General features: G+C 38.2%; 1 protein-coding gene and 1 long non-coding RNA gene across 2 annotated transcripts in view; one reads left to right on the forward strand and one right to left on the reverse strand.

Annotated features, from left to right (window-relative positions):
• Nucleotides 1-881: 881 nt before the first annotated feature.
• LOC131166292 (uncharacterized) overlaps nucleotides 882-27,110 on the reverse strand; it is a 28,521-nt gene continuing 2,292 nt past the window's right edge. Inside the window, exons 3-11 of the mRNA XM_058124703.1 lie at nucleotides 26,797-26,850; nucleotides 26,360-26,423; nucleotides 22,796-22,852; nucleotides 22,551-22,657; nucleotides 22,359-22,397; nucleotides 21,189-21,277; nucleotides 20,993-21,071; nucleotides 17,506-17,553; nucleotides 882-1,681 (exon numbers count right to left, since the gene is read on the reverse strand). Of these exons, the coding sequence (XP_057980686.1) occupies nucleotides 1,601-1,681; nucleotides 17,506-17,553; nucleotides 20,993-21,071; nucleotides 21,189-21,277; nucleotides 22,359-22,397; nucleotides 22,551-22,657; nucleotides 22,796-22,852; nucleotides 26,360-26,423; nucleotides 26,797-26,850 (618 nt within the window). The 3' untranslated portion in view covers nucleotides 882-1,600. The remainder of the gene's footprint in view (nucleotides 1,682-17,505; nucleotides 17,554-20,992; nucleotides 21,072-21,188; nucleotides 21,278-22,358; nucleotides 22,398-22,550; nucleotides 22,658-22,795; nucleotides 22,853-26,359; nucleotides 26,424-26,796; nucleotides 26,851-27,110) is intronic.
• LOC131166293 (uncharacterized) lies at nucleotides 992-27,069 on the forward strand. The gene is made up of 3 exons (XR_009139783.1): nucleotides 992-1,155; nucleotides 22,909-22,989; nucleotides 26,637-27,069. It is a non-coding gene; the product is annotated as an uncharacterized LOC131166293 (long non-coding RNA).

Genomic DNA, 27,110 nt, shown 5'->3' on the forward strand with positions numbered 1-27,110 from the left:
TAAAGTAAGCAGAAGCTCGTGACGAAGAAGCTATACTGATGAGTGGTAACAATAATATTCACTTGACTTCAAAGGTAAGGGATGGCGTGAGGGATGATTACGCATCATTTTCTTCATTTTTATTTTTATTTTTATTTTTATTTTGGTAATTTTTAATTTTATTTTCCGGGGGGTTTAGGTACCGAATGATTGAGGTTTTGGTGACATTTCAGCTTTCAGTTGGTTGCCTCTCAACTGTTTCTGTTGCCTTATTACCCTCACCCAATTTTTATGAACAGAATAAAGAATTAAAAAAATTGGAGCAGTTGAAACTTAACTGGTGCCTCATATCTAATTATAAGGATGGCTTAACTAATTAATTAAAAAAAGTAATGATAACCAAACATTTAAACCCCAAATAATGTGTGGTTTGGATTTATAGACGGTCTTTTTCTTTTTTTTTTTGACTTCCGACTACGCAATGAGAAGTAACTCATTTTTCGTTAACTCATTTTTCGTATGCTAAGTCACAAAATTCAAACCGGCCTCTAACATAGAATTCAAATTTTTTATCAATTTATAAATCCAATGAATTAGAAACTACTTTTTCTTCACATTATTATACAATATTTAAAATTTTCATTTCTAATTCCAAATTCATGGACCCCAAGATGGACGAATTTAATTTCATTTACCTTTCAATAAAATTGAGTTTGATGATATGAACTGCTCTCCTGACTAGGGTTCAAGTTATGGAAATTATGACTTTCCATTTGAAATAATACATTGATATTTAAGAAGAGAAGGGTAACGAGACTACGGAAAAGCCATTGTGCTTTAAAAGAGAATTCTAATAAATGGGATAAAGCGAATTGTCAACCATGGAAACATAATCAAATCCATTTTTATAATTCATTTTTTGCTATTGCATTCATCAAAGAGTGTCAATTACGATGTTGAAGAGACAAAGGGCAAGCTTTTAATTTAAACATGGACAACACTGCCAGAGGCTATTTATATTACAGAAGATAGGGAAGGAAACAATCTCAACCCGAGGCTTCTTTAACTGTTCATTCGAATTGCTTGGGTGCAATACAACTACCACCAGCTGCTCTGCTTCTTGGGGCCTGCACTGGTTGCATCTTCTCAATTCTCATTTGCATAGGAAAATCACAGGTCAGTTCAAAACTTTGAATATTTTTCATATGCATAGTATGGCTATGGCCAACATTGCCAAGAATGAATATGGTTCAGTTGCTGAAAAATGCAATACCCTGTGGATGTGGATGTGAATGACAACAAACAAAAATGCTACAAAACTTGCCAAAATAGTACCTCATATTTGTCATTTTAAGAAAAAATTACATTTAATCAAACATCATCAGTAAAGGGGAGGTTGGGGGGGAAAGAGCACTCTGTGATCACATGTCGAGATATGGCTATAATTCTGCCAAGGATTTGAGAAGTCTGCTTTCATGAAGGCGTCGATCTTCAATATAAAGAAAGCCACTTCCGATGTAAAATAAGAACCCATTTGCATTTGCTTGCAAGGTTTGCTGCAGAACGGAGAAGACTGGGAACTGATTCTACAGTTGAATTTGGTGAGTGAAGGTTGGATTTCTCAAAAGTTGACTGGAGAATAGGAGGTTCGGTAACCTTGAGAAGGTCCTCTAAATTTCCGCACTAAAGATATAAACAAACTCTGCAAAGAAAATGGAAACACAAAAGGTAAACAGATTGGAAGGCACACTCAATGCAAAATTTGTCATAATCCCAGAAGCATGCCAAAATTATAGTCACATAAAAACACAGAACATGTAAGCACATAAAGCATGTCTCACTCTAGACCAATAGACCCAAATCCAAATCCAAATCCAAATTCGAACTGTCACACCCCCACCCACTCACCACCTCTCTCTCCCTCAAGTTACCACCATACAGAATGGCATGGAGGATCCTGATTATATCACTCTTTCTCATCATACCTAGTTCCAGAGCTTGTACTAGGGTCACCAATTCCTTCAAAGGAACCCATATCATGCTCATCTCGAGTTATTTACCTTCTCAGATGAGAAGGATCTTCTCAGAAGGTATTCCGTGCTAAATCAACTGCTGGTGCTCAAGAAATGGGGCTACCAAATATAAACCTCCAAGAAAAAGACACTTCCCCATTCAAGGCCCAAATGCTCATCAAGCTACTGGATATTCAGGAAGGTGAGGAAGATAAAAGGATCTGGAAAATATTTATGAAAATAATGTGGGAAATAGAAGCCCCAAAACCACTGCCAACAGGCATCTTCACAAAGGGAAAATGTTTCAACTTTACAGGTTCAAAATATTGCCGATATCTGCCATAACCGTGGTTAATTGGATCATGACAAGAAAGAAAATCCGTTCAAGGATGATAGAGCAGTGATCAAATCAAAGTACGGATCCTGGTTCAGATCACAGAATCAGATTGAGACTCAAAACTATAGCAGATTCAGTCATACAGAAAGTTTGGGAAACTGTGAAGACGGTGGTCCACATACAAACAGGGAGGCACGAGCTACAGGCGAGCAAAACAGAGAGCTGTTTAAGAACAAAATTGCAAATTGGGTATGCATCCCCATAGGAAAAAAAGAGCAGACAATAGGCATAACAGAATGTACGGGAAAAGGTAGGGCGGTACAAGATGCAAAGTGGAAGAAGGTGATCTGCAAAAGGAATACACGAGCAACCTTGAGGATATAAAACAACATGCATGACAAAGATAATGTTCCAAGCATTGTTCCCCCTACTTTGAGGAAATATCTGTTGCTTACCCCTTCAATGAGGAGATATTTGGGCTAAAGGACCCAAGTCACCCAACAGTGGGCAGCACAAGTTGGGGTTCATTCCCCATGTACAAAAGAGCCCCAAGTTATCAGTTGATCATGCTAACCCTCCATCATGCATGGTGAGGGTTGTTTATTTGCACAAAGTGGAGTCTAATAGAACCAGTTCAATGGATGGGCTTTCACATAAGAGACCATCTATGTTTGATCAGACATAAGAATCTTCTCTCAATCCCTCTGGTTGAGAGAATCACAATTGCCTCAAAGTAACCCCATATTTCCATACCCATGCTCTCACCACTGCCAGCCACCACTGCCTTCGCCACCGCCTCCCATGACGATCTCCCACAGCAGACAAACTCCTACAGCAACCACCTCCATATCTGGAGCAAATTAGCAATGCTCCCACCACCACTGCTACTCATAGCCTTCACCACCGCCTTCCATGACCACCTTCCACAGCAGGGGAGGAGCTCCACAGCCACCATCGCCAGATTTGGAGCAAATTAATGGCAACTCTCCCACCTGCCAGCCACCACTGCTCTGCCACTGCCTCCCAAGAGATGGGAAAAAAAGATTTTAATTGACTGGATAATTCTGAAATTTGGGAAGATAGTTTGATGTAGGACAAGAAGCAAAGACTTTGGGAAGATCCTTGTTGGAGAATAATTAAGACGAATCAGGTCAAGTGATTGTTGGGTTTACTTAGTATATGTATTTAATAATTAGTATAAAATTATATGTATTTGGGGGCTTGTTTGTAATATTTGTGTATGTTAGGGGTATGTCTATAATGTAACGCAGTTTTAGGGGTATGTGTGTAATTCCATGTGAAGAGGCTTTCTTATAAATAGTGTGTGAAAGCCATGTTGTAGGCAGTCGATGAATTTGAAATGAACTGAAGGTGTGATTCCCCCTTGTGCCTCCTCTCCCCTCTCTTCCTTCTTCCCATTTCCTCCCTTCTGCAGATACGTGATGCTCCCCCTGCATCATTTGGCATCAGAGCCCAATATCGATCTCTCTTCATCCATTTCAGTCCCCCCATTTTCCCCTCTCTTCGTCTCTTTTCTTCTTCCTCCTCCTGCCTTCTTCTTCCTTCTTATTCTCTTCTCCCCCATTTCTGTTCTGTTCTGTTCTGTTCTGCTTTCTCCATCCTTTTTTCCCTATTCCATCCTTCTCTTTCTCTGTTCTCTCTTCTGTCAGCAGCCCCTTCCTCTATTTTCTGCTATGTCTTTAACCCACTGCTCTGCCAGCACCAGTTTTATTGTCCTCTCTTTCCTTCTCCCTTCTTCTTATTCTTCTTTCTTCTTTCTTCTTTTTTTTCTCTCTCTGATATTCTGCTGAAATTCTCTTTGTTCTTTCATCTTTTATTCTCTCCATTTATCGCTCTCCCTCTGTTAATCTCTCATCTCAACACCATCCACAAAAGCACCTTCAATCATCCTCTCTGTTATCAATTTTGAGTTTAAAACAAAACAAAAAAAAAAAAAGTAGTTCTGCACTTTTTCAAAAATTCCAGTCATGTCCCATTTTTCGAACACCTCTTTCCTTGAATCTTTTCTCAACACCTCCCATGCCATTAAAAAACATAAACCCCCAAAACCCTAGTCCCTAAAATTTCATCACCAAGGCCACCAGTGAAGCCCCACACACCAGCCAAATATTCTCTAGTTGACTGCCCTTCAAAATCCCTAACATCATGTAATTTTCTCATCACACCACCACCACCACTGTATTCCCCACTCCCTGATCCACCTTTGCCTTTTATTGCCGGAGGCTCACACGCCCCATGCGCCGGCGACGCGCATGAGAAAAAATCCAGACTAATCTGCAACTGCCAGACTTGCAAGAAATTGATCTGGCCATAATATTTTGCGTTTCTTCCACAATATTTTGACTGCAGCATGATATTTTGAGTGTGCACCTGATATTTTGCAAGCATGATAATTTGATATGAAGAACGAGAAATTGTCACTGCCAGCATCAAAAATCAGGTTAATTGCTACATTTTTGTGAATTTTCTAAGTGGAGTTGGTTTCATTTCAGCATGACAATCCAGACTGCATGTGAATTGAAGAAGTTTCCTAAGAAATTGGGACTTGGGCTTTTGGGCAAATTGTGTTAAAGTTTTTGGTGATATATAGTTGTAATATATATAAATAAATCCAACAACTTGATAACAGCTTACTGAAAAAAAATAAATGGGTTTTTTCATACTCTTGGCATAATATCAAGCCATTCCATACCTTTCTTAAGTGTGGAATACTTGTATGCAAATTCCATTAGTGTTTGTCAAAAATGTTCAGTTCCTATCCAGATAGGTGACTATTTTGATAATGTTTGGTGTGATATCATACCCATGAATATTTTGTCATGTACTCCTTGGTTCTCCTTAGTTGGATAATTTAGGTGTGACTCATGGATATGAGAACACATATGTCTTCAACTAAAATGGTAAGATCATTTTGAAGCCCACTCTACCAACAAACCAAGACACAGCATCTGCCAAAGTTACTCAACTTGAAGACACTACAAGAAAGGAAATGAATGTGTTTGAAGACATCTGAAGTTTTTCAAATATTCTTATTGTTGAGTTTGTCATTCCCAATGTATTTATTGCTGCTAATTCTCAACTCAAGTCTATGGTGTTGCCAATGGATTGTGGTTTCTTGTATCACTCAAGTGCTGGCTTTCAAAGTGTCCAAGTTTGCTCCTTACTTTTGGTTCTCCAACATTTCAAAATCCGAGGCCGAATTTTTTCTAACTGGGGGAGATTTGATGTAGGACAAGAAGCAAGACAACGGGAAGATCCATTTTGAAGAATAACTAAGAAGAATTGGGTCAAGGGATTGTAGGGTTTAGTTAGAAGTTTTTTTTTTTTTGGATAAATAAAAGAAAATTTATTGAAAAGGCATCAAGGGGATGCCAGCCCACAGTACAGCAAGTCAAGCACCCTGAAAGGTGTCACAAAAGTCAAAGATTACATTATAGTCATTAACAACAATCCCACCATGCCAGCAATCAACTGCAGTAAACCAGTTCGCTTTGCTGATCTGGGGTGCTGAGATTGAATTTTTAAACATTCTCCTACCCCTCCCTTTCCAAACGCACCAGAAAATTGCAAGGGGAATGAGGGACATAGCCTTTCTCTTCTCCTTTGTTGCCCGAATCCCTTTCCAGGCCCCAAGTTCCCCTCCCACAGAGTTAGCGATAACCCGCCATTGTCCAATTAGTCAACAGCATGTTGCAAAGATTCCTGGTCCGAGTGCAATGAAGGAGGATGTGCTCTACTAATTCTGCGTCAGCCATGCAATAGGGACATCTGTTGGCGACTAATGGACCCCTTCTTTGCAAATTATCCAAAGTCAAGATCTTGCCATGTGTTGCCTCCGAAGCAATAAAGGAAGCTTTTGCAGGAGGAACTGTCTTCCAAACCTGAGTCCAAGGGAAATTAAAGTTGTTTTGACTCCAAAAGAAAGAGCTTCATGTAGAAGGATCTAACAGTGAAAACCCCCTTCTCATCTAAGGTCCAAACTGGAAGAACAGTACCACTGCTGGAAGTTGTAGAGAAAGCTGTAGAAGTCTGCGAGCTTGTTGAGTTCCCAATCTTTCACATTTCCAAGTAAGGGGATGTTTCAAAAGAGCCCCTGATCTGAGGTTTGGAGGTGCTGACCGATGCAGGCATCTTTGTCACAGGCCAAGTTGTAAATAGCTGGAAATAAGACACTGAGGGCTTCCTGATCACGCCACGCATCATGCCAAAAATAAATGTTGTCCCCATTCCCCACCTGAAATCTAATACAAGGAAATAAATCATTCCAGCCTTGGCTGATGAAATTCCACATCCCTAGACCATGTGTTCCTCTGCTAGCTAGTGCCTGGGTTTAGTTAGTAGATAATTGTGCGTTTAGTTTAATTGGTATAGGATATGTGTATTTGGGGGATTGTTTCTAATATTTGTGTATGTTTGGGGTATGTTTGTTATGTAATTTAGTTTTAGGGGTTTGTGTGTAATTTCATGTGATGAGGCTTTCTTATAAATAGTGTGTGAAAACCATGTTGTAGGCAATTGTCGACGAATTTGAAATGAATTAAATGTGTGATTCCCACTTTTATCTCCTCTTCCTTCTTCCCCTTTCCTCCCTTATATCTTTCATGGCTACAAATCCTTGATGCTACCCCTGCATCATGGATGATGCACCAAATTTGGTGCAAACCTAAACAATGTAAGTAAAATAAAATTAATTTGATAAATCTGAAATTAGCGGAGATGATTGATGCACCAAATTTTGAGCAAACATAAGAGATGAATATTCGAATTAGCTTGACAAATATGAAATTTGGGAGAGATGAAATTTTCTTGTATTTTTTTTATAAGTACATATTCAAATGTTTAGGATTTTCCAAAAAACTTATACTTTTCCATGTTAAGGGGTTCAATCGAGCTCTAAATCAAAAAATTTGAAGCCTGATTCATTGCTCAGCACTGAATGCTTGATTCTACCAAACACCCCCAAAATTATTAGAGGCAATGGACTCTCTACCTTCAAAATGGAAAGTGGAGGCGATAGGTGAGGGCAGTAATAAGAAAACTAAACTCTAATGTAATGATGCAAATTATCTACAAAATGAGACCCTAATCAAGTGGAGATTGAGGATATAGGAATGGACTTAGAGCAACAGATCCACGCAGTGAAAAGGGAATCGTTGCTGCCAATTGTCCGATAGATTTTGGATCAATCAGAACTTCGATCACCTGCCAAAAATGAGAGAAAAACAGCTTGGAGGACCTAAGGTGTACTTCGGGAGATCAATCCAATGCCTAAGTCAAGAAATTTGTAAAGATTATATGATTGCAACAGTAAAAGTGAGTGAGAATGAGATGAGATGCCTTGCATTCCTTAGGGGGTGGTCCTTTTTATAGGCATTCAGGATACCTCATTATTGATTTCCCTACTAATGGATATTTATTTCGATTGCAGGGGTTACACTTTAGCTATGGATATGTTACTAGGGAGTGAAGATTGGTGTGCTAACTTCCTGCTTTAATTAACAGATGTTACCCTCTTTCCATTAATCCCTTGAAGTAGATTATATCTATCAAATTCCCGTTATCTATCAAAATTATCCTTACCCGATAATTAGCAATAAGCAAAGATACCACCATAGCATCATCATGTGGTTGTTGAACATAAACTCCAGGTGGGCCCCAACCACTGCCTAGTGAAATAGAAGAAGGGAAGCTTTGCTTTTGAGTGAGTCAAGGTAATTGACAAAGAAGTGACAAAACTTTTGAAAGTTAACTTCATCAGGGAGGTTCATTACTCGAAATGGCTTAGCAATGTGGTGCTAGTGAAGAAATCAAACAAGAAGTGACAAACTTGCATCGACTTCACAGATTTGAACAAATCATGCCCCAAGGATAGTTTCCCCCTCCCTCAATTAGGTTAGTTAGTGGATTCTACCTCAAACCATGAGCTCCTCAGTTTTATGGATGCAAACTCAAGTTACAATCAGATCACACATTCCCAGGGGATTGAAAAAACTGCCTTCGTCACCTAAAGGGAGCTCTATTGCTACAGGGTAATGCCATTCAGATTGAAGAATGCAGAGGCAACTTATCAAAGGCTGGTAAACAAAATTTTCAAAGATCTTTTGGGAAGCACCATGGAAGCTTATGTGGTTGACATGCTAGTCAAAAGCTTAAAGTCGAGCAATCATGCCAAAGACTTTAAGGAGTGCATTCGAACTATTCCGGAAGTACCGCATGAAATTAAACCCCACCACGTGCGCATTTGGAGTATCCACAGGAAAGTTCGTAGGATTCATGGTGACTCACAGGGAAATAGAGGTGAATTCAGACAAAATTTAGGCTTTAATGGAAATGCATATACCACAAAGTAAAATAGAAATACAAATCTTCACAGTAAGGTTGGCGTCACTGAGTAGATTTGTCTCTTGCTCGGGGATAAATGCTTACCGTTTTCAAGGTGTTACGAAAAGCTAGAAGATCTGAATGAGGTAAGGAGCACAATAAAGTCTTTATGCAACTGATGCAATACCTTAGCTCTCCACTACTTTCAGTTAAGTCGTTATAGGGGAAGACTTGTACTTGTACTTAGCTTTACTAGCAATGCAGTAAGTTATGTCCTAGTGCGAGAAGAAGGCAGGCAACACAAACCTATATACTATATATGCAAGGTGTTGTAAGGTGCCGAAATCAGCTTTCCCACTGCAAAGAAGACGGCTCTCGTTGTACTGTCTTCGGCAAGAAAATTGAGACCCTATTTCCAAGCTCACAAGGTCATGGTATTGACTAATATACCCTTAAGACAAATCCTTTAGCACCCAGAGCTATACGAAAGAATGATGAACTAGTCAATTGAGCTCAAAGAGTTTGATATTCACTACAAGCCAAGGCCAGCGGTTAAAGCACAGGTCCTAGTCGACTTCATAGCTAAACAAACCTTTGAAGATACTGAAACATAGAGCAGTGGACATTACATGTGGATGGATCTCCTAATAATGCGGCAGGAGGCGCATGATTGATTCTCAAGGCACCCAATGGAACTAAAGTACAACATGCCTTGAGGCTGGAGTTTACTACAACCAACAATGATGCAGAAATGAAGCCTTACTAGCAAGGCTATGATTTTCAACGTCCCTAGGAGCAAAGAAATTACAAGTGATAAGTGACTCACTGTTGGTGATGGAACAGGTAAAAGGTGATTTTGAAGCTAGAGAACCATAGATGATAAGGCACTTGGCCAAAGTATGAGAATATGCAAAAGCACTCTCAGAGTTCAACATTAAACATATCCCCAGGGCTAAGAACACAAAGGCTAACGCTCTATCAAGGTTAGTCTCCGCCTCAAAACTAGATTGGGAGAAAGTAATATACTCAGAGCGGATAGGAAAACCTACTTATAAGGAAATTACCATAGCAACTGTTGAAGAAGAAAGTTGGAAGACTCCAATTTTAAAACACCTTGGAGAAGGGGGGTTACTAGAAGATAGGAAAGGGTCATTGAAGCTTAGAAAAAAGGCAACCAGATACACGGTAATAAATGAAGAGCTATACCGCCAATCTTTTACATTACCATACCTATGTTGTCTAGATAAAAGTGAAGCAAAGTATATCTTGAAAGAGATCCATGAAAAAATTTGCAGGAACCACCTAGGAGGAAGGGCACTAGCTTATAAGCCACTGCAACAGGGGTATTATTGGCCCACCATGAGAAGAGATGCTTTGGATTTAGTAAAGCGATGTGACAGATGCCAGAGGTGTGCCAACATACCCCGCTTACCAATGAGTGTTCTCTCCCTATTGGCTAGCCCATGTCCTTTTGCTCAATGGGGGATCAACATATTGGGCCCTTTACCTCAAGCCATGGGACAAAGAAAATTTTTAGTGGTCACTATAGATTACTTCACTAAATGGGTTGAAGCTGAGGCACTATCCTATATCAAAGAGAGTAATACCACTAAATTTCTCTATTCCTCGGTCATATGACGATATAGGATACCGCATATCGTGGTGGCTCTTGTGGATCATGGGAAGCAGTTCGATAACCATCACTTCAAAACTTTCTACTCTGATCTAGGTATAACCCTATGTTTTGCATTAGTGACATACCCATAGAGCAATGGATAGGTGGAAAACATGAATCGCATAATCTTTCATGGACTTAAGACGGATCTCGAATCTATACAAGGCAAGTGGGCAAAGGAGTTCCCTTCAATACTTTGGGCATATCGCACCACCCGCAAAACAACCACTAGAGAAACCCCCTTTCTATTAGCCTTTGGATCAGAAGCAGTGATTCCAGCAGAAATAAGAATTCCTTCATGGTGAAGGCAACATTTCAATGTAGATGAAAATGATGAAGAATTGAGAATACAGTTAGATTATATAGAGGAGAAACAAAACCAGACCCAAATTAGAATAGCGGCGTACCAGCAAAAAGTGGCTGTAAGTATTATAACTCTTGAGTATTCAAGCCTAGAGATTTGGTCCTAAGGAAGACATAGGTAAAGCCCAGGAGAACTAGGATCTAACAAGCTCAAGCCAAATTGGGAAGGACCGTACCAAATAACATTAGAAATCAAGCCAAGGACGTATAAATTAAAGAACTTAAAAGGGAAGGAGATTAAAAATGCATGGAATTTTAAGATTATGAAGAAATATTATCATTGTATATTAACAAATAATAAAAATTCATCAAATAAATACAATCACTTGATGGGGCAAAAATATCTACTCTTCAAAACTGTCTTCCTCTTCCTCCTCGTCATCATCTGATAGGCATCGCTCATAAGGCAACAAGACTACAAGAGACATGCATTGTTCGACAAAAAATTGGTCCATCTGATGAGCAACGCTCACAAGGTAGCAAGAGACGAGCATTGCTCGGCAAAGTACAGGCCCATTTGATGAGCACCGCTCATGAGGCAACAAGAAACAAGCATGCTCAGTAGAGTATTGGCCCATCCAATGAGCACCGCTCATAAAGCCCAAAGATGCTCATCTGATGACTTAATCCAAATCTCATGATAATAAAAGCACTTATAGTAAATACAATATACTCTAGAGCTAAAAAGGTAACTCTAAGACTCGAGAGTAGGGGGGCAATTGATATAACCTACAAGAGACCTTGGCATTAAACTCAGCATTAACTTATGTAAGACCAAAAAATGAAAAGACATCTCAAGGGATTAATGGAAAGGAGGTAACGTCCATTGATTAAAGCAGGGGGGTTAGCACACCAATAATTCCTCCCTAGTAACATATCCATAGACTAAGTGTAACCCCTGTGATCTAAATAAATATCCTTTAGTAGGAAAATCAATAATAAGGTATCCCAAAAGTCTATAAAATGGGCCCCTTAGGGAAGGTAAGGCATCTCATCTCATTCTCACTCACTCCTTTATTGTTGCAATTATATAATCCTTCCAAATTCCCTGACTTAGGCATCGAAGTGATCCCCCAGAGTACACCCTAGGTTCTCCAAGCCGTTCTTCTCTCATTCCTTGCAGGTGATCGAAGTCGTGCTTGACCCAAATTCTCCCAGATAAATTTTGGCAACAATAGAAATCAAGTTGCTGGAAGAGACTAACAAGAGATTATGTAACAAAAAAATTGGAAAGGGAGAAAGGAGATAAGAACATAGAGAAAAAGTTTATGGAAAACATTGTGACTAAGACCTTTATGCAAATATCAGTGGCTGAGAAGACAGGCCAAACCATGCCCCGCCAAGCCCCGCTATAGCATGGAACTATCTGGTTTGGGGCTTTCCATGATAGTTTGTCATTCAATACCCTTATAAGAGAAATAAAGCCAAACTTGGCCTACATATCAGAGACAAAAATTACATAAGCAAAATTCACTAGTAATGCAAAGAACTGTTCTTGCAGAATTTGATTGTGTTGGAGAAGGAGAATCGACATAGATACTGTACTAACATATGAAAACTTCATTTTCGCTCTTATTCATCAGAGTCTAGGTCAGGCCCCTCAGTTGCTAAACTCTGTCTATGGTCCCACCTACAAATCAACTTTAATATTTATTGAGAATCTTTGAAGGATTGATTGCATTTTTCTTGAGGCCAACCCTATGCATGGGTGATTTCAATTGTATCTAGATAAAGGAATTAAAAATAGGATGGACGGAGCTCAAACCAGGGTGATGTAGGACAAGAAGCAAGACCTTGGGAAAATTCTTATTGGAGAATAATAAAGAAAAGTTAGGTCAAGGAATTGTAAGCCGTTAGTGTTGAATTTGAATTGAGTTGTGAACATGAGTTCCCCTTGGTATATCCTCTCTCCTCCCTTTCCCTTCCTTCCTCTCTTCGATTCTTCTTATTTCTCCCATGGCTGCAGAACCTTGACTGCTGCCCCTGCATCACGAGGGCTAGACCAATTATACTAGGGTTATGGAGGGTTTGGGCTTTACTGATTAGGGACATTCAGTTAACCCCTTTACTTGGTCAAATAAGAGAGAGAGGGTCTAGCAAATATCCATAGGGGCCTCACCAAATACCTATGGAGGGAGAGATTTTTAAAAGCAACAACCTATCACCTTCTGTTGATAGCCTTTGACCAATACGACACTACCTCATTTTCCTTAATACTCTGAGTGACATATCGAATTTTCCCAAACCTCTTAAGTTTGAACCAACCATTGATTTTACAAAAAAGCACTAGTTTTGTGTTCAAAGTCGGTTTTTGAATTTGAGAACCAATCAATTTGATTTGGTGTCCGATTTTGGTCAAAACCGAACTGAAGAAAACTAGCCAAATAAATTGCACTAAAAAATATATAAACAAGTAAATAAATTTTTAATATTATATCAGAAGAAAACATATGATCAAGATGATATTACATATTTAAATGATTATAAAAATTCCACAAGGAATGAAGAAAATATAATAAATAAATCAAATGTAGATGACAAACTTCATTTCAAATCATCCATATAAAATTGTGTCCAAAGTCCTTGCTAATAGAGCTAGGCTTTCTAGACTCTTCCGTACATATCATATTTTCTGCAAAGTGCATCCAAATTCATGAGAGCACTTTGGCAAAGTTTGCCAAGAGAAGTGCTTTCAAGTCTTTCCACTCATTTTGAAGTTCTCAGAGAACCTTTTTCTCCTAATGGATCTAGCAGGCTGTTGAGGAATGCTTGCTTAAGGTTGATGTCATCTTGTCCACAGAGAGTGTAGTATCTTTCAGAGATAAGACTATAATGCTTCTTAAGATCTCATCTTTTAAGCAAACAACATTTTATTTTCATATACTCTTCCCTGGCTTGCGTAACATAGTCCTCCCAGGCACACAAAATTCCTCAATGATTGTCGATATGAAGACATCGAGGTTTGGGACTTGTGATATTTATAGTTGTCAATAATCTCCAAATTTTATCCACCAGATTCTGAGTCTACCAACGAACTTGAAGACAACCCTTCCAATGACTTCCTTTAGCGTGATCCCTTCTTTCATTAATACGGTTGCGCACCAAGCATGAAGCTCAAGGATTTTATTCCTCCACTGGTTTGCTGGAATTCCTTCCAATGAGGTGGTTGGTCCATTACCATTTGAACTGCTTGGGTTTTGCATCAATATGGCAGATGAGGTATTTTCTGAGACATTGATGTAGTCATCTATTCCCTCATCATCGATGGGATTGTCTGGGGGTTGTATCTCCTCTTTAAATGAACATTAAGATTATTCATCTTCTGTTATGATGGGAAGTGTTGGAAGTGGAGTTTCTTCTTCTTTTGGTGCTTCTTCAGGATACTTTTGTGAGGGATTAGCCAACTCTGCCAGTAGTTTGGAAATTGAGTTTCTATAGGGCAGGCTCAGACACATTGAGTACACCCTATACATGTATCATAAATTTTTAATGAATGTGAAATTGGATTTATAAAGTCATAAATAAATTTTCGATCTAGTCTAGTAATAGATGCATCATATATTTAGACGCTAGACGAATCAATGACTTATCAGAATGCTTCAAATCAATCTACTTTCTCCAAAACTCCAATGTGCGGCTCTTGATCTGGGATGCTTGGCTCACTAACCTTTTGCTTGTCTTTCTTCTGTGTAGTGGAAGCTACCGTTGTTTCAACCCTTTGGGGTTGGGTCAGCTTTTGAGTATGTTACCTTTTTTCAAATGGAGAAAAGATTCGCTACCTCTGAAGGAAGCCTACATCAATATAGGTCGGTACATTGGTTGAGGGGAGCTAAATGCCAGAGTGGATGGTGGGGACAAGGGGTTTATTCTCGCTTGTCTATGCTATTGTTGTTGGCTCTGCTTGAGAGAGTTTACTTGAGCTCTAAGGTGTTGCATTTCTATTTCTTTCTTTTTGAAGGCAGGTGGGAATGCTGACATGTGCTGGATCATTTGCATCAGCTCTTCATGAAGCCTTTGGATATGATTCCGACATTTAATGAGGATGGTTGTGATGTCAAATTTATTCTCAACTTTGTTGGCTAGCTCTGCAAGGGCATTTTTTGATTGTCAGTTAAGAGTTGCTTCAGCTGGAGAGACATGTTTAGTAGATCCATCTAGGTTGACGACATTTGGATCTTTAACCTTCCAAGAATGTTTTGTTCTTGACCTCGTATCTTTATCTTCTAATGGTGGGAAATCACCATCATAATTTGAGGGTCCTAATATGTTTATTTTAGGAAGATAATCATGTGCCTCTTTTTCTTCATATTTGACATAGTAGTCAAATTTTCTTGATGGTTCTCCCAGCAAGCCACTATTGGATCTCCGTCTTCATATCTCTTTTTAAGCTTTTGCTGGACATTTTTCTTCTTTTTCCGCCTTCCTTTGTCTTCTTCTTCCGAATCATAACTGGGATCCATTAGACATTCAAACCTAAGTTCGAGAAGGGCTTGGGCATCAATAAAATGGATCTGAAAACATCTCCTTAATCAATGAGTGGCTTCGAGGTTCCTCTAGAAGTTAACTCCCCTTGGCATAAAGTGATCAAAAGTAAATATGGGATCCAACAGAATAGGTGGGAAACAAGAGGTGGCGGTATCATCTCTAATGCATGTCCTTGAAAATTCCTACCGCTAGTGGCTAGTTAGTTCTTTCCTCTTATTCAGTCCAAGGTGGATAACGGTAATAAGGTGGGTTCATTTCTTGGAGAATGTGTGAGTGGGTGAGACTCCATTGGAGTAAAAGTACCTCGACTATTTAAACTTTCTTCATTACATAACGCAACCATCAGCTCTTTCATTTCCTCTAAGGGGGGTTTCCTCTTCATGGGATTTCCACTTTTTTAGGAAACTCAATGAAAAAGAGGTGGATGAGCTCATTACCCCACTTCCCTTGTTGTACCATTGTATTCCTTCAAGAGTATAAGAGAGTACAGGAGGGTGATTCTTTGGGCACGTTCACTTCAAAATGTTTTTTCTTGCACTTTTTGAAAACCCCGTTCCCTAACCTCTTCCCTTGGAGCCACACCCTTTGGAGGGCTAAGGTTCTTGGGAAGATTTGAACCTTTCTCTATAAAGGATCAACATATAGGATCTGCTTTAGAGAAATAGGCCCCACAAGGTTTCAATCCCGACATGTGTCTCATGTGCCATGAATACAATGAAACAAATGCTCATCTCTTTGTGCATTGCAGGATGGCAACACAGCTTTGGAATGCACTCTTTTCTTACGCAGGGGAAGAGTGCGCAGCGCCACAGAAGGGGGGAGAACTTTCGCTCGTTAAGTAGTGGGGCTTTGGCAAAAATAGAAATGGAAGAGCTCTTTGGAGTGCAGCAATTCTTGCCATTCTTTGGACCTTTGATTGCGAGGAATTCTAGAATTTTTAAGGGTTGCACAACGGCCTTTGTTTGATAGAGTGCTCTTCCACGCTTCCTTTCAGGTGTGCACTCTTGGTTTTTTGGGGGGTTTATCACTTTCCAATCTAGAAAGGAATTGGAAGGTAGCACTTTTGTAAATTAGATACCTGCATTTTTTCCTGTTCTTTGGATCTTTGGTTTAGGACTCCTTGCCCTCCAAGACTTGTACTCTATTATTTGGATATTATTAAATTGTAGTCTCTCATTTAAAAAAAAAAACACTTCATTCCAAATCAGAAGTCCAATTATAAATTATAACTAAGCATTAAATTTTAAAATTAAGACTTAATACAATTAAAAATTAAAAATAAAATAAATAGAAAATAAATAAATTAGTAAAAATAAAATAAAATAAAATTCCAACATTTTTCCAGTAAATCTATATTATACAAGCTCAAATGAGCTTAAACACACAAAATAAAGTCATTTAAATACATTACACTTACTTCAAGTCAGATAAATCATCTCTAGCCTAAATCAAGAAAAAAGAAAATTAAAAAGAAAAAGGGAATCTTAGCCACTTCCAACCAGATCACGGTTTGGAGAACCCAAGATTTTGAAGCCCATGTCTTGGTTTATGATGCACAGCATCAGTACAGATAGAACAGCATCAGTACAGATAGAACCGCTCTGCTTGGTTACGCATCATCATTATCATTCTGCAACAGACCTTATGGCGCTGTAACCGCACTGTAATGCCTCAAGCATAATGGAACAATGCAGTGTGAATTCTTTTTAGGGATGAAGTATCATCTCGTGCCGTCATGTAACAGCCTTGTTACCATTTGATAGTTATGCAACGGACATTATGGCTGTTATGCCTTTAATACCATGGCTATGGTCATACTTCAATTATCAAATTTATCAACTTTGGTGACTCCTTTTCTGTTGGGCCCATATGAAAATGTAAAAAAAATCTCCACTATTAGATTGGAAGTTCATCTCATGCACAGTCCACTAATCAAATTTTGGGGACATTAGTATATCTAGATTGCAAAAAATCTACCTCATGCCTAAACGAACAAGTACTTCCAAAAAAAGACAGATAACAAAACACAATGCATGGACGCAAATATGCAATCATGTAATTTTCACCTCGACTGCTTTTAAGAGAGAACATAAGCAATAAGATGCAGACACAAGGATCAAGAACTTTCTAAAGTTCTTATTTCTTACCCTTTTTTCACCCAAGAAACTCAACTCTGCACAACATAATTTCATTCAAAACACAGGAAGACGTGAAAACAAAGTTGCGTTTTAGATACTTCTAGTAGCATGCTTCAGGGTCATGACACTAAAAATGAAAAAGTAGGAATTTAAGGGTTTCACATGAAGGAATACCTTTAGTCTGCGAGGTAAGCTGGTCCAAAAATCCAAGTTTGGAATAACCTAAAAACAAAGGAAAAAACAATAGAGTCAAACATACATCCACAAATATCAAGACAGCCAGCAAATCTAGGCTATGATTAGCCCAGGGGACATGTGTTCACCCAATTTAGTTTTAAAACTGACAAATGAAATTAATAATCCATGATATAAAAAATAAAAAAAGGTAGAGAGTTAATTTAAAATTGAGCAGTCTAGAAGAATTTAGCGAGAAATATTAACAAAGCCATTTATCCCAAGTAAGAGGCACCAGCGACAAGCCTATAGCTCTAGGCTAAAATATGGTTATGAATCAAAGATTGTATCCAATTTTTCATCCATTATTTTATAAATCATCCAGCTTTCCTATCAATAAAACAATGTCTTGTTGTTACTACTCAATATTCAAAATCATCACTGCACAGATTAATTTCTGCCACTTAACCTCTTCTAGATCCACCAGTAGACCACAGATCAATACCTTTTGTCAATGTCTCAACTTCTAAAGATTTAAGCCTTCCTCTTAACTCTCTTCAAATTTACGAATCTAACATCCCACAGATAAACTCTACTTATCCCAAAACATTTTAGCACTCAAAGCATATGTGAGAGAACCCAAGGCACAGAACTAGCAGCGCCTGGTAGCATTTTGTTGCTGGACAAAAGAAAGGAGGTCTTGCTGCACAAAGAGCAGTGGTGAACAGCCTCTGGCAGGCCTCTAGCCTGGAAGTAAACAGGATCCTAAATTGAGACAGTCAAACATAGGAAAAAGCACTTGGTGAGCCGTGCTGGAAGAAATTTGATAGAAAGAGAATCGCATTAACATAAAATATAAGAAAGTAAAAGGATGGGAGGGTAAGACATCCTCTTAAAAGAAATTAAAGCAATTACAGTAAGGCGCCCTGCAATCACTCTGGAGATCAGACAGCAATACTCCCCGAAAAAAATAATAATAATAAATAAATAAATAAAATCCAAGGAGCAAACACAAAAGGAAGCAAGGAAAACAACTCTATTCCATAAAAGGCAAGAGGAAGTTGATTAGCCATTAAAAGTACTTGTGTTTCATCCACAAAGTCCAAACCATAAGGCCAGCCCTTTCTTGCTCCTCCCAAAACCTCTGTATGGCACCAACAAGAAAGTGTCAATAGTCCGAGATAGCACCAATGTCTAATGAAAAAAATGAAAACAAAAGGACCCAAAGTCACCTAGCCACTCGACAATAAAGAAACAAGTGGTCAGTAGTTTTACTTGGCTCAAAACACAGAAAACAGATAACCAGGCTAATAGCTTTATAAGGTCTCCTCAACTGCAACAATTATTGGTATTAAGCCTATAAAGAACCATAGTCCACATGCTGGAAGAAAATTATCATGCACAGTGAAAATGGAAGAATTCAGCAGCACCAGTCCACCAGCTGGGTATGAAGGAAGTTCATCACACATGGATGTCAAAAGAAAAAATGGATTGACTGATATATGAAGGATTGTTAAGAAGTATTGGGCTGGCTTAAGCTTGTGAATTGAATGTTAGCACTTACAAGTAAGTTATAACTTATTCAATGCTTCAAAATTAGGACAGAATATTTACAAATAGAATTAGAGCCAGATCTCTGCTAGTAGTGCAGCTCGGGGGAAAGAAAAGCAAGAATGTGAAGCTCCTATGAAGCCTTGAAGCAAAGAAGTAACAGCGCGATATGGGATCACATAGTCGGGTGAAGGAAAAAAGGTCTCTTTATATGAGGGGTGGCACTGCCTGTGACACACCCTAGCCTATGTGTGAGTAGGACTCCAGTTGGGAACATAATTGAACATCGAAGAAGAAAGCTAGTCAGCCCACATTAGAAGAAAATTGGAGTAACAAAGAATAATCAGAAGGATACCAGTCCATGCAGAAAATTGATAGAATGAACATGAAGAAGGGGGAGAGAAAACTGGATCATTGTGTACAGAACTGTTGAATAAGTTAACGAGTAACTTGAGCTTAAGTTTCTAGCTTGGCAGGGTTACAATGTCTCCATAGGATAAAGTTGCCTAATATGACCTAGGCAACCAGTTGCATCCAATCTTGAAAGATATTCTAATCCCTCAGTCCTCAACCAGGTAGAGATTGATCATTGGTCAACATCTGGTACAAGTTAGATGATCTATTGGTCATATCATCAGAACAATCATCATCCTCAGCGCCCAAGCTTTCTGAAGAATCATATGTTATGTCATGGAAAGCTTCCCTTTCTACTGCATTGTCCATGAGAATAGCAACTCAATATCTGCATCAGGAAGATCTTTGATCTGGCCAAATGAAAACCTAGTTTTTATTGATATCCCTCTTCAGACATTGTTTCGCAGAATGACCTTCCTTCCTACAAATGTAGAATTGACCAGCTTTCAAAGCCTCCAATTCTTCTTTCCTCTGATAATCTCCACATTCAACATTTAGGGAACGCAGAATTTTTTAATCACGACTTCTTTCTGGAGAAAATCTTCTTTGTCTTCTTGAGCTCACACTGGCAGAAAGAATTTTCCTTATTCAAGCTGAAGGTCAGGATGATCACAAGCTGATGCAAGAATTTTTTTCGAGCCGCTCTAAAATTTTCTGAAAATTGCAGAGCTTTTCTAAAGCTGCAAGAGAATTTTTATACAGTTCTCTGAGATTATGGAGGGGAATATTCTTGTATTGAAGTTGCCTCATGATTGCCAAGAGGTCCGGGTCTAGAATTCAAGTAAGCCTGGTTCAAATTGACATCATGAATCCCATTTAGGGAATAGAATCGCTTGGATATAAATCCTTAATGCTCCTCCAAACCTTTTCTTTGAAAAGAAAAACACTTCATGCTCAGTTAATCCTTGCCAACTTGAGTGGTGCAATCATCCCAGGTACCTAAGAACTTATTATGGGTATGAATTGTTAAGGCATCAACATCATGAACCTTTTCAGTTTGCACCTGTCTATGCATGTTTAATGCAATCCACCAGTTCCTGAATCCGCCATGAAACTTCACAAAAAATTTATCAACACTGAGCCAAGTGGATCCAGCTTACAAAAAGTTCCACTGTACACCAGATATGCATTTTGCAGCAGTGCCAACTACGCATGATTTTAGCAAGCTGTGCACAATGTGATCAATAGAGGTTTCTATTGGTTATGTGGACCTCATAATTATGTAAACCATTTTTGTTACTAATCTGGCAGGGAGAAATCCATTGGTGTCGATCATTGACAATGACAAAATCATTCATTAACATTAGTTTCTATTCAGCACATAGTTCATTTGATGGGAACTTTTTTAGAACATTGAATTGTAGATTGTAGTCACCAAAAACTCGATTATATGCCACAAGAGCCCACGACAAAACAATTAGATGAATAAACAAACTAAAATGCATAACTTGCACTAAGCAACATATAAATGGAAAAATTCAAGTGCAACAGAAAGAAATTCAGCTTGAGTGAGAAAGCATACATCTATACCACGAACTCCAAGGGCAAAAAACCGATAAACTGTACCAGCCAGCAGATAAGCACCAAAGAGACAAAAGAATCTGAAAGCCAGAACAATCAGCCAACCTTTACTACTTCTTCATGATGTAGCAGCAAGGCAATTGAATAGTGTTTTTTAAACATGCCAACTGGCCAGGGAAAATGAATAAAACCCTTACATAACCATGAGGGTGCCAAACCAGCCCCATCCTTTCCCACGAATTGACACTATCTCTGCACAACCAGAGGGATGCCTTAGCTCCGTAGACTGCAGAGAACAAAATGTTAACATGAAGAACGGTAAATAACAGATGCAAAGCAATAAAGTTGATTTTCTTATGAAATGACACAGGTCAAAGAAAAAAAAAAAAAGATTGATCAAAGAAAATAAAAATACTGCTAAGCAATCATGACCTTTATTAAGTTAAATTTGAGAAATCCATTGTGCTCTATAAATTTAAATAGCCTCTCTATTTATTCTAAATGTCACCGCCTGTTTGTCCACCCCTTCTACGTGCACTAACATGGCAACAAACATGAACAACACACTAGTCACAGCACATCATCCTTTCATTTCAAAATTGAGATTCAGAGCAAGGAAATATTCATAGCATGGACCAAGAATCTACATCCAAATATGTAAAACATATCAAAAGGATCAATTAAAGTAAAAGAGATACCCATATGTTAGACGCATTAGAGCCAAAGGCGCCTTTGAAGTAAGTAATAACAGATAATTAAAAAAAAAATCGCACAATCTCAGGTGTTGAACTGGCAAATGAAATCCTGAGCGTTTATTTAGTAGCTACAGCATTAGCAAACCCTATATCACCAACTCACTATAGAAGTTGGAAAAATAAGCCATTACTCCTCAAGGTAATGGCCTACAATGTAGAATGGATTAGTGCATGTGAGAAAAAATTGTAGCTACTCTTCCATTGATCCAGAAGATTAAGAATAGAATTCAAAGTTCAGAAAAGAACAACTTAGAAGCCAAGACTGGCCTGGGAGAAGAACCAGGTTTGAACAATCTGTCCTTCCAAATGGTAAGGACACAAGCAGTCCTTTTAATAGAAATATGATGCGAGGATAATAACACAAAAAGGAGATATATTTATTTATAATGTTTCGATGGGGAAATATCTAAAGAAATTTTGCATGAAAAGCATACAAAACGAAAAACTCTTGCCATGAAGTACAATACCAAACCTTGAAAATGTGTTTGCACGTGGCTATGTGCGTGTGCAAGCACATGACTAGACAAGCACAAACATACATGAGATTGTTTGTGCATCTAAAACATATAGCATCAGGAGAAGAGAGATTTTCTAAAAGTTCGAAACACTCACATAATCACAGCCCCCGATTTTTTTGAATGAATTTGGTCCCTGCAACACAGGAAATAAAAGAAAAACAAGTGCCAGAGATAAGATATTAAGTATCGACCAACAACAGTAAATAATTAGCCTTTTAACAATTCACAAAAACAAAAAAAAAAAAAAAAAGCCAAAAAAAAAAAAAAGTAAAGAAAAGCCCCTCACCTTAACTCTTTTTGAATCACAGACAACAGACACAGAGAGTGAGCAGTTAAGTGCCGAGCCACTACTTGACATCTTAATGGTGACACCAATGTGGGGATTCCTTTTATCTGCCACATTCATGTCCAAAAAAATTAGGAAAAAAAAGAGGAAATATTATTGTATCACACCAGGGAAAATACTTGATTGCATTTCCATTCTTTAATCAGGAAGAGAAGGAAAAAAACTATGGCATTATAAAGTCTTACCAATGAGATCAATATCCATGTTTGAGGCATGTCCAATAGTGGTACATACATGATAACCTTCATACAACACAAAATTTTAATTAGAAATTATTGTCTACTTTAACCTATTGCAGGTTCCAAATCTGATAAAAGAAGCCATTGTCAGACTCTGTTTTCACATTGAAGTCAGAAGGCAAACAGCTGGAACAATTCAGGTGAGAGTTATATTTACATCAGTTCATTGGTTTCATAATTTTTCACGAAACTGAGCAACCCCTGCCCCCAACTCTACCAGGTTACACAACCGCTCAGTGGTGGATCTTGTAAATTTAAACACAAATCTTACCCTAACGTACCATCCAAAAAGGGACAGCTTAACAGTTAACACATCAACAAGAATGGATTTAGTTAACTCCTGTACTTCAGTTATTATTTTTCCTTTTGTAACATGAAATGAGTTCTTTCCAGTTTTGGCAAGGAAAAGGCTACCTAGGATCCAAATCAAACTAACATTCCCTAAATAGTGTCTGAGCCATCACAATTAAGCAAATAATTAACAAATCAGTCCAGTACTAGTCATTTTGTCCAGCACTTTGAGGAGAGGTATTCATGCAATAACATCTCCATATACATTATCTGTTCGATGTGCTACTGGTCAATTTAGTCATTTAGCATTATTCCATGTGTTATTGCTGTGTTAGTGAGCGTGAGTTAGTGAATGAGTTAAAGAGGGTTTTATGGCCATTGTCATGTAGTTGTCATATATTATAAATAGAGGGAGAGACCCATCGTTATGATTAGATCTTCCAATTTACCAATATTACATTGGTATTAGAGCATGATTCAACCTAAACCCTAAGTGTGTAGCCACTGCCAAACCAACCCCTAAACCTTTTTGTTCTCAAATAAATACTCAATTCATTTTCTTATTCTTCGTATTGATAATGTAAGGAGTATTTCAGTACCCAATTTACTACTTATATGACTTAGTCTAGAATTATTCATCAATCATCTTGTGTCCACACTCCACAACAAAATGGAGGTTGCAGAGAGGAAAAATAGACATATCCTTGAAGTCACTTGTACCCCATTTTATCAAATGAATGTCCCTAAAGTGTTTGGAGCACTTACGTGCTCACTCTCTTAGCAACAAAATGTAATCCTTTGCTCTTCATGGTAAAACTCCCTCTTCTATATTTTTCCCCAACTGCTCCTTTATTTTCTTTACATTCGGGAATTTGGGTGTGTGGCCCCTTTGTTCTTCAATCAACCCTAGGTGAATAAATAGGATTCTCATGTTATAATATGTATTCTCTAGGCAATTGATGTACTTAAAACATAGTCCTACTCCACATCATTTTTTGTTTCTACGGATGTTACTACACCATGTTATTCCAATTCCTTGAGCACTTCTAACCTTGATGAGTCTCTTCATCTACCTAGCCTTCTAGATTTTGGCATATTATCTCTACCCAGTCCACCTATGTCTACATCTAGTTTGAGTCTTTCTCCTTGCCTCAATCATCCCAATTTTCCAACATATGCGTAATGGTGACTCGAGAGAGGAGAGCCTCCTCCAGCTTCTACTGCAACACCTTTGGTTTCCTCATCTTCCCATTTTCGAAGATGCTGATCCTCCCATTGAAAGGAAAACGCACCTATTCACAGCATCCAACCTCTAATTTATTTTTGAACCCTTATCACATTCTGGGTGGAAGACTAAACAGATGTGTGAATTACAGGATAATGATACTTGGGAACTGGTTTTATGGCATGTTTGAAGCCCCACCTTGTTGCTAAAGGGTATAACATGTGCGCAATTTGGATATTTTTGACACATTCTCTTTGATTGCCAAACTTGTCTAAGTTTGTTTTGTTCATCTCCTTAGCCACTTTTTTTCACTGGCTTGTGACCTTTGTACTAGTTAGATGTGAAGATGTCTTCCTGCACAGTGATCTTCAGGAGGGGGCCTATATGGAGCAATTGAACAACCACCTAGGTATGTTGCTCAGAGGGAGACACGATTAGTATATCAGCTAAAGAAATCGTAGTATGATCTAAAGCAATCTCCTAGAGCATGGTTTGGTTGTCAATGTCATAATACTTGAGTTTAATCTTCACTTTGTAGTTTATCATCATACTACATCCAATAGGATTCTACACATTACGTACATGGATGATATTGCAACTAATGGTGATGATGATCAAGGTATCCAACACCAAAATCATTTTCCATAGACTAAATTTTAGACCAAAGATTCAGGACCATTGAAATATTTCTCGGGTATAGAAGTATTTAGATCCTATAAGGAAATTATCCAGTCACAAAGCACGTATGTTCTTGACCTTTTTTTATGAAACTGGTCTTTTGGGATCCAAACATGTTGATACACCCATTGACAGCAAGTTAGCTCTAGATGTGGGTCATCTGTCGTCGATCCTGGATGGTACGAATTGTTGGAAAGTTAGAAATATCTCACACTCAACCAGTTTCTTGATTCTCTAAAAACAAGTCACTAGAATACAGTAACTATTATCTTGAGATACCTATAGTGGAGCTTGGAGAGGTTTCTTATATCATGTCAGGGCCACTTATTCAAGGGTATACAAATGCAAATTGGGATGGGTCACCTTCCAATAAAAGATCCACAACCGGATATAGTATTTTTGTTGGGTTAACTTGGTATCGTGGGAGAGTAAGAAACAAACTATGGTGGCCCAATCAAGTGTTGACTCAGAATATTGGGCCATGGACCACACTATATGTGAATTTGTTTGGCTAAAGAATATGTTGAACGAACTTGTTATCCACATTCTCAGTGTATGGATTGGTTACAATTCATATTGCCTCCAACCCGGGTCTTCCATGAATGGATAGTTGATTGTCATACTTGAACATATTGTAAAGGATCAAAGGGCTTTTTTCTCACAAACTCCGCCATCATGATCTACAGAGGTATTGCTACAAACTTGCAGATAACCAAAGTTGGGATAGCCAAACTACAGTATTTGCTATGACAGTGGTGGTGTAGCCTAATATTTGCAGTTCTATCATTTATCATATCATTGACATTTCATATCAGAAACGACCTGAGAAATAGGTACAAATACTGAATGTTTCCTCCTAATATTGATGATATTGTGCATGCGTGAAGTTCATGATAACTTACAGCTTTTATAAAAATTTAATGGTCTTGCTAAATTTAAATTTAATGACAGCTGCAACTAGCATTGATAAATAATATTTTTTTTAAATCTAGTCTACAATTTTATTAAGGAAAATTTTCCAAACTTAAACGAGTATCATCATACAATAAGGCCCACAAAGAGCGAGAGAGAGAGAGAGAGAGAGAGAGAGAGAGAGAGAGAGAGAGAGAGAGGGAGAGTGTTTTCAGAACTCACTCGTGAACCCATTACATCATAAGAAGAAACCTTTACAAGATACAAGAAAATCAATTTCTGGAATAAACTTAACATGATAATACTTCGTAACTACATGAGTTGCTGATTTTTATACCATCTCCAATTCCATAGTACATGGTGAAACCATAATTCTGCATGCACAAATTTGCAAGAATGCTTACCTCCTATGTTGTTAGACACAAGTGCACTACAGCCCATGCCACAGCGTGACGGACCCCCACAATCCTATAGTAACAAGGCATCAAATCCAAGAAAATCATAAATAAAACCTCAACAGTGATAGAATATTTGATTTTTATTTTTTTGTAAAACAATTGAGCATCTTGAAGAATTGGTATTAAAAAGTAGCAGCAAAAATAGAGTGGCTTGCATTTATTAGTCTCTCCCACTCAATGGTACATATACAAGAAATAATCGCATATCTGTTATGATGTGCAGGATGTGCTCAAGCAGTCAGGCATGCAATAGATTGAATTGGCCATGAACTGTGTGATAATAGCAATAGTATTTTAAGCCAAGGAGAAAACTTGGGTCTACCATTTTGCCTGCTCCATCAGTATGAAGAGAATAAAATTAGTAAAACTAGAAAGGAATTTACCAGGCACTCAACGCATTTTGGTGGATCATGGTTGAATATCATTCTGTCGCACAGCTGTTCCATGCAATCAAGGAAAAAAACTGAGCAAAAATCAACTTGAAGAAATAAATAATTAAAAATAGTTGTTGGAGAGAAGTTGTTGAACTAAACTATTGCAGTCTTAGCACAATGTATCACAAATATTGTACTTGAAAAACTCTGCAAGTTATTGAGACTCTGCACAATGAATTGCGACATCCATGAATCTAAACCTTCAAAAGAGCTCACTTATATGGACATCGAGTATTTACTAATGCATGACAAAATTAATTACA

This window comes from Malania oleifera, chromosome 10 (assembly GCF_029873635.1).
Source record: "Malania oleifera isolate guangnan ecotype guangnan chromosome 10, ASM2987363v1, whole genome shotgun sequence".
NCBI classification, from domain to species: Eukaryota; Viridiplantae; Streptophyta; class Magnoliopsida; order Santalales; family Ximeniaceae; genus Malania; species Malania oleifera.